At 54.2% G+C, this 8,667-nt stretch overlaps 2 protein-coding genes across 5 annotated transcripts; both read left to right on the forward strand.

Moving 5' to 3' along the window:
• The first annotated feature begins 3,330 nt into the window (after nt 1-3,330).
• Nucleotides 3,331-4,856, forward strand: LOC104060578 (basic phospholipase A2 homolog BaTX). Of its 3 annotated transcripts, none has more exons than XM_054085890.1 (5): nt 3,331-3,415; nt 3,794-3,845; nt 4,122-4,266; nt 4,368-4,485; nt 4,566-4,856. In XM_054085890.1, exons 2-5 carry the CDS (start codon nt 3,806-3,808, stop codon nt 4,626-4,628), a joined length of 366 nt encoding a protein of 121 aa, XP_053941865.1. In that variant the 5' UTR covers nt 3,331-3,415; nt 3,794-3,805; the 3' UTR covers nt 4,629-4,856. The 3 variants fall into 3 exon arrangements, with proteins under 3 accessions (XP_053941865.1, XP_009560680.2, XP_053941864.1); XM_009562385.2 differs by having other exon boundaries at nt 3,332-3,415; nt 4,379-4,485; nt 4,566-4,838; XM_054085889.1 differs by lacking the exon at nt 3,331-3,415 and adding an exon at nt 3,677-3,703 and having other exon boundaries at nt 4,379-4,485; nt 4,566-4,839.
• A 114-nt stretch (nt 4,857-4,970) lies between these two features.
• On the forward strand, nt 4,971-7,250 carry LOC104060579 (phospholipase A2 crotoxin basic subunit CBb-like). Of its 2 annotated transcripts, XM_054085891.1 has the most exons (6): nt 5,047-5,061; nt 5,218-5,309; nt 5,491-5,547; nt 5,739-5,874; nt 6,526-6,632; nt 6,771-7,250. In XM_054085891.1, the coding sequence occupies exons 3-6, from the start codon at nt 5,508-5,510 to the stop codon at nt 6,893-6,895; spliced, it is 408 nt and encodes a 135-aa protein (XP_053941866.1). In that variant the 5' UTR covers nt 5,047-5,061; nt 5,218-5,309; nt 5,491-5,507; the 3' UTR covers nt 6,896-7,250. The 2 variants fall into 2 exon arrangements, with proteins under 2 accessions (XP_009560682.2, XP_053941866.1); XM_009562387.2 differs by lacking the exon at nt 5,218-5,309 and having other exon boundaries at nt 4,971-5,061; nt 5,490-5,547.
• The last annotated feature ends 1,417 nt before the right edge of the window (nt 7,251-8,667 follow it).

Raw genomic sequence — 8,667 nt, forward strand, 5'->3', positions numbered from 1 at the left:
GTACTGACTGGCATTCCCCATCACTGAGGCAAGAAAAGCCTGATGGGGGGCTGAAAAGACCCCTGAGGTGATAAGGGGGACTGAACAGAGCCACAAGGTGATGCTCAGGGTGAGGAAGGGCCTGCACACATGGATGGAGATCCCCCAGCTCCCATGCAGCCACATCAACTCTCCTTTTTTTTTATCCCTTCCTCCTCCTTTTCTCCTTTGATTTCATTTCCCAGCAAAGATCATTAAATAAAAGGTACTTGAAATGATTTTTGGTGGTGGTTTAGTGTAAGAGCCACTGAAGCGCTGCAATGGTGGCACTTTTGCATCTCACCCCAGGTTCCTGACACCCCAGTAATTCCACAGTCCCCACAGCAGCCCAAAAAAAGCCAAAGGTCCAAGAGCAGCTGGAATTTGCAGCTGGTTATTTACTGCTATTCCACTGCACGAGCAATATTGCTGCTACTGCATCCCCAGCTATGGAGAAGCAGACAAAGGCGAGAAATGGGGACAAATGAACGCTGCCAAGTAAATTCCCTGGGATTTGTTAACAAAATCACCCCCCAGTGGGAAGCCCTGATGGTAGTCAGGTTTTTCTGGCTTCTCCCAACACACCTTCCTGCTGGCCAAATTTGCTCCCGGCAAAACTTTGCATTAAGGGGCAGGAGAGATATGGCTAAAAGGTGATTTTACAGGAATAACTGAAGAGGGAAATGTGGAAGGTGATTTCAGACCTTCCTGGGACAATTACTTATGAAATTAAGGTTAAAAATAGTTACCCATGGAGGGGGAGGACCCCTTCAGAGTCCTTCAGGACCCCTCTTGGACTCCTCTAGAGATCCCCAGGACCCCTCTAGGACACCCCCCAGGACCCCTTTAGAGCCACCACGAGGGGTCCTGGGCATCCATAGAGGAGTCCTGGGGGTCCCTAGAGAGATCCTGTGGGGCTCTAGAGGGTTCCTGGGAATCCAAGAAGGGTACTGGGAGTCACTATAGGGTTTCTGGTTGTCCCTAAGGGGTGCTGAGTGTCCTAGAGGGTTCCTGGGGGTTCTAGAGTTGTCCTAGGGTGCCCTAGAGTGGTCCTGGGGAGTCCTAGAGGAGTCCTGGATGTTCCTAGAGGGGTTCTGGGTTTCTCTAAAGGGATCCTGGGGGTCCCTAAATGGTCCTGTGGGTACCTAGAGGGGTCCTGGAGGGCTTTGGAGGGGTTCTGGGGTCCACAGAGGGGCTCTGAGGGTACCTAAAGGGATCCGGGAGGCTCTAGAGGTGTCCTGCTGATACCTAAAGGGGTCCTGGGGGGGGGGGGTAGAGTGATCCTTGAGGTCCCTAATCTGCACCTGGTGATCCCTAGAGGAGTCCTAGGGACCTCTATAGGAGTCATGGGGGTCCTAGTGGGGTTCTGGGGGGAGTCCTAGAGGGGTCCTTGGGGTGACTAGAGGGGTTCCAGGGGTTCCTAAAGGGATCCTGGGAGGCTCTAGAGGGTTCCTGGGGGTACCTAAGGGGGTTCTGGAGGTCCTAGAGTGGTCCTGAGGGGCTCCAGAAGGGTCCATTTATGGACTTCCAGTACTGGAAGGGGCTCCAGGAAAGCTGAGAGAGGCTCTTGATCAGGGAATGCAGGGGCAGGACAAGGGGAACAGTTTTGAGCTTAAAGAGGGGAAATTGAGATGAGATCTTAATAAGAAAGGTTTCCCTGTTCAGGTGGTGAGGCCCTGGCCCAGATTGCCCAGAGCAGTGGTGGCTGCCCCATCCCTGGAGGGGTTCAAGGCCAGGTTGGATGGGGCTTGGAGCCCCTGATCCAGTGGGAGGTGTCCCTGCCTGTGGCACAGGGTGGAATTGGATATGTTTTGAGGTCCCTTCCAACCCAAACCATTCTGTGATTCAATGATTTCAAAGCTTTGCCCACCCTCAGGAGATGCTAATTTAGGAGGGCAGTCAAGTTGGTGACTGAATAGTTTGTCTGAACAGGACAAGTTCTGCACAGTGACTCCAATCAGGAGGTGGAACAAACCACACAGAGAGAAGTAAGGGAAGTTGCATTCACTCATCCCAAAGCACCCAGTTTGCTTCATTCTCCCCTCCAAGTGGGTGAGTGTTTAGTCACCCATTATCTGCACACCCCCCTGTTCCTGGGAACAGCATGTTTACAGATGCTTTTATTGTTGCCCAGATGTTTTTCCCAGAGAAGCAATAATTTGCCCTGTCATGCCTTCACAGTGTGGTGGAGGGATGGTTCCCAAACCGCTTGACCCCTTGAAAACCCCAAACCCATTTTGTTCACAGTTGCCGTGATGCAAAAGGTGAGTCAGGATCGTCATTTTTCCCTTCAAAGGGCACCACGATGCTAGGAAGGGAAGAGAAAAAAAAACCATTGGCCCTCTCTGGCCAGGGGCAGGGAGATTTGGCTTCCTCCTTTGGCTGGAAATGACGCTGCTTCATGTGTGAACCTCATGAGGTTCAACAAGGCCAAGTGCAAGGTCCTACACCTGGGTCGGGGCAATCCATGGTTTCAATACAGGATGGGGAATGATGTGGTTGAGAGCAGCCCTGCAGAGAAGGACTTGGGGTGGTGGTTGATGAGAAGCTCGACATGAGCCGGCAATGTGCGCTCACAGCCCAGAAACCAACCGTGTCCTGGGCTGCATCCAAAGCAGCGTGGCCAGCAGGGAGGGAGGGGATTCTGCCCCTCTATTCCTCTCTTGTGAGACCTCATCTGGAGTATTGTGTCCAGTTCTGGAATTCTCAACATAAGAAGGAGATGGAGCTGTTGGAACAGGTCCAGAGGAGGCCGCAAAGATGATCCGAGGGCTGGAGCACCTTCCATAGGAGGACAGACTGAAAGAGTTCAGCTTGGAGAAGAGAAGGCTCTGAGGAGACATTGTAGCGACCTTCCAGTACCTGAAGGGGCTACAGGAAAGCTGGAGAGGGGCTATTTACAAAGGCTTGTGGTGATGGGATGAGGGGTGAAGGGTATAAACTGGAGAGGGGCAGATTTAGACTGGACATAAGGAGGAATTTCTTCAGGATGAGAGTGGCGAGGCCCTGGCCCAGGTTGCCCAGGGAAGCTGTGGCTGTCCCGTCCCTGGAGGGGTTCCAGGCCAGGTTGGATGGGCCTTGGGCAGCCTGAGCCAGTGGGAGGTGTCCCTGCCCATGGCAGGGGGTTGGAACTGGATGATCTTTACGGTCCCCTCCTACCCAAACCATTCTATGATTCACCAGGTCATCCCACCCCATGTGGGGATTATGGAGGGGGCGTGTTGGGGGGGAGTTTCCTAAAGTCCTGTAAAGGGGAAGGACAGCATCTTCTCCTGTACGGAAAAGCCTTGTCAGCAAGATTTTGGGGAAATGAGCATCCAAGAGCAAGGAGCAAACCCTATATAAAGGAAGCCCTGCTGGCTGCAGGGTCCCACAAGCAAGTGGCAGCTTTCCCAAGGTAAGTGGGGATGGAGGAATGCTTTCCTTCCCTTTCCTACACCATGGTACTAGCAGGGAGGGAGGTCCATGCTGAGAAAGCAGGAACAAGGGAGAGGCCACCTGAAGTGCCAGCTCAGAGACTGGGAGCAGCCTTTGAGAGGTGGTCATTCCTCCAGCTTTTATTCCTTTCCCTTCATTTTGCATTTTCCCACCTCTCTGCCATCGGATTCTTATTGCTTTCATCCCTGACATTGCACCTGAAGTGATGGGTTCATCCTCACTCCCTCATCTCCGCTAATCCCTGGAGGTGGGGAGCATCACTGTCCTCGGATAAGGGAGGGAAGTAAAAAAGGAATTGGTTGATATAATGGGGAAATGTTTTGGTTCTCTCTCCCAGGGCATCAGGAAGATGAACTGTCTCCTCGCTTGCGCTGTGCTGTTTGCTTGGGGTAAGCATCTTCACTCGCACTGGTCCCACACCCCTCCGTGCAGAAATATCCATGGAAATTAGAACCAGGCTGGTGGTTTCTTAACCTTTCCCCATCACCTCCTCTCCCAAACACACAACAGCTCTCCTGCATTGAGCTGGGGCTGTTTCTCCTCCATTGCATCTCCTCGTTTCTTAGGTACCACCAGCCTGGTACCAGTTTGGGGGCTGGAGGGATGGGGATACAGCTGGGGAGTGGGGCATCAGCGTGTTTTTCATCACTGATTTTCCCCAACAGGGTTGTCCTCTGCTGGTGGGAGCCTCTGGGAGCTGCAGAGGATGATCACGGAGGCGACGGGGAAGAGCGCCTTGCTGCATTACTCCTCCTACGGCTGCTACTGTGGCTTGGGAGGCAAAGGGAGTCCCAAGGATGCCACGGACAGGTAAGCACTTGCTTAAAACTCTCCCTGCCTGAACGTATCCTTGCACAGTGTCAAATCCGGGGAGACAGGGGGAAAATAAGCCCATCCCTCAAAGCCTTTAGCTGCCCTACAGATGCTGCCAGCTGCATGATTCCTGCTATGACAGCCTCTCGAGGTACCACTGCAACGCCAAGAAGCAGCGCTACCACTACAGCTGGCACGGCAACAGCCTCTCCTGTAGTAAGTAGGATTCTGCAAAAAGGGGGTGTTCTCATGTCCCTCAAAGCCAGGGCTGACGCTGGGCTCCCCTTTGCCTGCAGGTGAGGACTTCTGGTGTGCCCGGTACTCCTGCGAGTGCGACCGCCACCTGGCACTTTGCCTGAAGCGAAGCGTCAGGACCTACAGCAAACGTTACCTCTTCTACTCCAAGCATCGGTGTCGGTGATGGGACATGAGATGCGGTGCTGGAGCGTACGCATGGATTCTGCCTCTGGATCCCCACACGCCCCTGCACGAACCACGTTAGCGCTGCTGTAAATTAAATCAACGTGAAAATATATGTGTTTAAACCACCCTGGTTCTTTGTGAGCTCCAACTATCCCCTTTGATACTTGACATCATCCTCCCCAAACTTTCCAACACTCGGTCTCAGCCCCTGCGTCACTCTGGGCTGCAGCCCATGGGAGGGGAAGGGGGTTGGCCAGCGAGGGAAGGGGCGTAGCATAAAGCATTTTTGGGACAGACGAGTCATTTTGGCACTTCCAGTCCAGAGCCTGTGGGCTAGCAGTGAGGAATCGGAGCTTGAGTGATTCCCTGGTGAGCAACTCCCATCCTCGCCCTGCTGCTGCGATGGGGTGGTTGTGTTGCTGTTGTAGGACGGAAAATACTGGGGGGAGGGAGGGGGATGTTGGGAAGAAGCGAGCTGCTTTCGGCTGTTTTCCGTGCTAGTAGATAAAGCGTCATGGCTTTCAGATAGGAACTCAGCGGGGAAGGGGTAGCTCCACGGAGAGAGCTGCATTCCTGCTGTAATTCACACCCTGGGTGCCAAAAGCTTTGGACAAGAGGTAGGAGACGCTTGGGTGGTGGGACAGCTTCTTGCTTTCATCCAAGTGGCAGCAATGCAGATGGGAGGGACCCCGGCTGCCTACCTTCTTAGTTTGGGGTTGTTTAGAGCTGATTTTGGAGGGATAAAGTTTGTAAAGCAGCGCTGCTGAGTGGCTGAGTCTGCTGTGCTGCTTCTCCCAGGCGCGGGTGCGAGGAAGATGAAGGTCCTGCCTGCACTGGTGATGCTGTTTGCCTGCAGTAAGTGCAGCCGCTCCCCACCCCAGACATGGGGATGCGGGGAGCATCTCCAAACCCCCCTGCACTCCAGAGGAAGACTCTAGCAAAGCCTTCCTCTCCCCCTCCCCGGGTTCCTCAGATCTCATTTCTGCATAGATCTTGCAAAAGAGAAAAAAAAAAATTAAAAAAATCACATTTTCTGGTCACTTTAGATGTGTTCACGGCTCATGGGAAGCTCCCACACACATTCACACCAGGTCTTGAGGGAAGCACTGTAGGAAATCTGACTGCCCATGGATGCTACTCAGGATGGCGCAGCAGCGGCACGTCAAGGGCTTTGATGGACAGGTACAGGCAATGCTGCCTGGGAGGGCTATCGCTGGCCCTGGGATGGCTAATGCTGGGGCTGGCATGACTAACACTGGCCCCAGGAGGGCTAACACTGGCCTTGGATGACTAACACTGTCACTAGGAGGGCTAAAGCTGCCCAGGATGGCTAACGCTGACCCTAGGATGGCTAACACCGACCCCAGGATGGCTAACACTGGCCCCAGCATAATCCCAGGGGTTGTGGTCAACTGCAGCAGCACCTTCTGAAGCTTTGCAAAATGCAGCCCAGGCGGTGGGTGGCAGCAGGAAAAGGGAACAGATTTTAGTAAAGGGTGAAAGCAGGGTGGTTTTCACCCCAAATTCCATCCCTGTAGCCGGTTGGGTCATGCCGGTGACCTGAAGTGAATGAGATGGCACTGGAGGAGAGGGAGGGTCCCAAAGCCAGGATGCATACGCGCTCCCAGAGGTGGGCAAGGGTTGAACGGGAAAGCAGAGAAGAGGCTTGGGGTGGGAACAGGCTGGAAAGAGCATCTTCTGGGTCATGTAGAACAGGAGGAATATGTGGACACTGGTGGCTCTTCCCAGCCGGCTTGCAGAGCCTGTTTCAGGTAGGTTGGAAGCAGCCAGTGACACTTTTCAGATGAGGCCAGGCTCTCCTTCTCCCTGCAGGTGCTGCCTGCTCCGCTCCTGCTGTTATGCCAAGCTGGCTGCACGGCGGTGCCGCGTGGGACCAACCCAGCCCCTCACGGCTCCCCAGGCAGGAATTCCCACTTGCAGTGAGTCCTCACAGCTGATGTTTGAGATGCCTCTTCCCAGCCCATCTCTCCCCTTTCTGGTGCCCCTTTTCAGGGCAGCACCCCATGGATCTTCCCCCAGACAAGGTCTCAGATGTGCTTTCTCTCCGGTCACTGCAGGGTCCGGGACCTGGTGCCAGCGAGGAGCCTGCAGATGTGAGCGGGCAGCCTGGCTCTGCCGGATGCGGGGTTGGAGGCTGTCACGGCGTCGCAGCAAGTGCCGGGGACGAGCTGGGCGGTGTTGAAACCAAAGGGCTTTTTGCCAAACCACCTCCAAGCTCGTAAGAAAAGGGATGGAGGCGGGTCTCCCCTCGGGGCTTTTTTGGCTTTGACACGAGGACAACATCCCTTTCGTGAAGCTGCATCATCACACACTGGGTTTGAGGAGGGAGAGCAGCACAGATGCAATGTTTCAGCCCAGAAAAACAAGGGCAGGGTGGACACCTGCGCGTTGTCCCTGTGAAAGGCGAGATGGAAACCAGCTTGAGCCTCTCCACTGACACTCATTTCCCCTTGGCAACCTGTCAGCTTCCTCTGCTTTTTGCTTCACTTTTTGCAGATTCTCTTCTGTTGCTCTAAAATAAAAGCAGAGAGTGTAAACCATTGGTCCTTGGTGTGACGTGACTCAGCTGAGCCCACCCCGTGCAGTCGGTGGGGAGAATCCAACCTCTCAGCTCGGTTTCCCATTGCAAAGTAACACCTGAGAGGTGATGCATCTCCTACCCAAGCACATCTGCACCCCTGAACTGTCCCTCTTGCTTAGTCCTGAGCCTTCAGGCTCTGAAACTTTGCAATTGCTCCAAGACAGAGAAAACAAAGCTGGTGCAAAGGGCTGTGGGCAGGCGTGATGCTGTGGGAGGGCTGGGCGCTGGTGACGTTTGTTGCAGTGGGGTAACTGGGAGCTCGATCTTACCTCACACCCAACACAGAGCAAAACAGATTTGTCACCAGAAAAGAATGTTTTGGTTGTTCTGCAACAAACCCTTGGACATCCCCAAGGAAAAGGCAGTTCAGGCGGTGGCAGCTCTCCCTATCCCAGCACTGTAGCATCCCCGCGATGCAGGTTTTCTGCCCTGCAGCCCAGTTCAGCAGGGTTGACCCCTGGGATGTCTCAGTGCTTCAAACCCCTGTGGGGGTCAGCAATGAAATACAGTTACAGAAACAGCAACAAAATGCACTTTCCCAGGGGCTGATGCAGCTGGAATTCCCACCCTGGCTTGACCCAAAGTTGAAGTCAACAGGACCAGGAAATCATGGAATGGTTTGGGTTGGAAGGGACCTCAAAGCCCATCCAGTTCCACCCCTACCATGGGCAGGGACACCTCCCACTGGATCAGGGGCTCCAAGCCCCATCCAACCTGGCCTTGAACACCTCCAGGGATGGGGCAGCCACCACTGCTCTGGGCAACCTGGGCCAGGGCCTCCCCACCCTCACAGGGAAACCTTTCTTCCTAAGACCTCATCTCAGTCTCCCTCTTTCAGCTCAAAACCATTCCTCTTGTCCTATCCCTGCATTCCCTGATGAAGAGCCTCTCCCCAGCTTTCCTGGAACCCCTTTCGGTCCTGGAAGCTACTCTAGGGTCTGGGCACAAAGTTGTTCACAGAATCACAGCACAGTCAGGGCTGGAAGAACCCTCTCTGGAGCTCATCCTGTACAAACTTCCTGCTAAAGCAGGGTTACTCTGAGCAGTTGTACAGGAAACAAGTCTTTCCTCACGTTCACATGGAACTTCCCATGTTCCAGTTTGTGCTTGTTGCCCTAACTGTGACTGTGCACCGCAGGGAGCTGTGTGAACAGAGTTAAATCCAGTTGAGAGCCGGTCGCAAGAGGTGTCTGCAGGGCTCAGAGCTGGGGCCAGTTCTGTTTAATCCCTTTACCTGTGATCCAGATGAGGGGATCGAGGGCTCCCTCAGCCCATTTGCAGACAACACCAAGCTGGGCGGGAGTGTTGGTGTGCCAGAGGGCAGGAAGGCTCTGCAGAGGGACCTGGACAGGCTGGATCCATGAGCTGAGCCC

Source organism: Cuculus canorus, chromosome 21 (genome assembly GCF_017976375.1).
Source record: "Cuculus canorus isolate bCucCan1 chromosome 21, bCucCan1.pri, whole genome shotgun sequence".
NCBI classification, from domain to species: Eukaryota; Metazoa; Chordata; class Aves; order Cuculiformes; family Cuculidae; genus Cuculus; species Cuculus canorus.

Coding starts and splice junctions, on each gene's coding strand:
- LOC104060578 (XM_009562385.2), top strand. CDS start 3,806: ATGAACTGTCTCCTCGCTTGCGCTGTGCTGTTTGCTTGGG. Junction 3,846..4,121: donor CGCTGTGCTGTTTGCTTGGG/GTAAGCATCTTC, acceptor TTTCCCCAACAG/GGTTGTCCTCTGCTGGTGGG. Junction 4,267..4,378: donor CCCAAGGATGCCACGGACAG/GTAAGCACTTGC, acceptor GCTGCCCTACAG/ATGCTGCCAGCTGCATGATT.
- LOC104060579 (XM_009562387.2), top strand. CDS start 5,508: ATGAAGGTCCTGCCTGCACTGGTGATGCTGTTTGCCTGCA. Junction 5,548..5,738: donor GGTGATGCTGTTTGCCTGCA/GTAAGTGCAGCC, acceptor TGGTCACTTTAG/ATGTGTTCACGGCTCATGGG. Junction 5,875..6,525: donor TCAAGGGCTTTGATGGACAG/GTACAGGCAATG, acceptor TTCTCCCTGCAG/GTGCTGCCTGCTCCGCTCCT.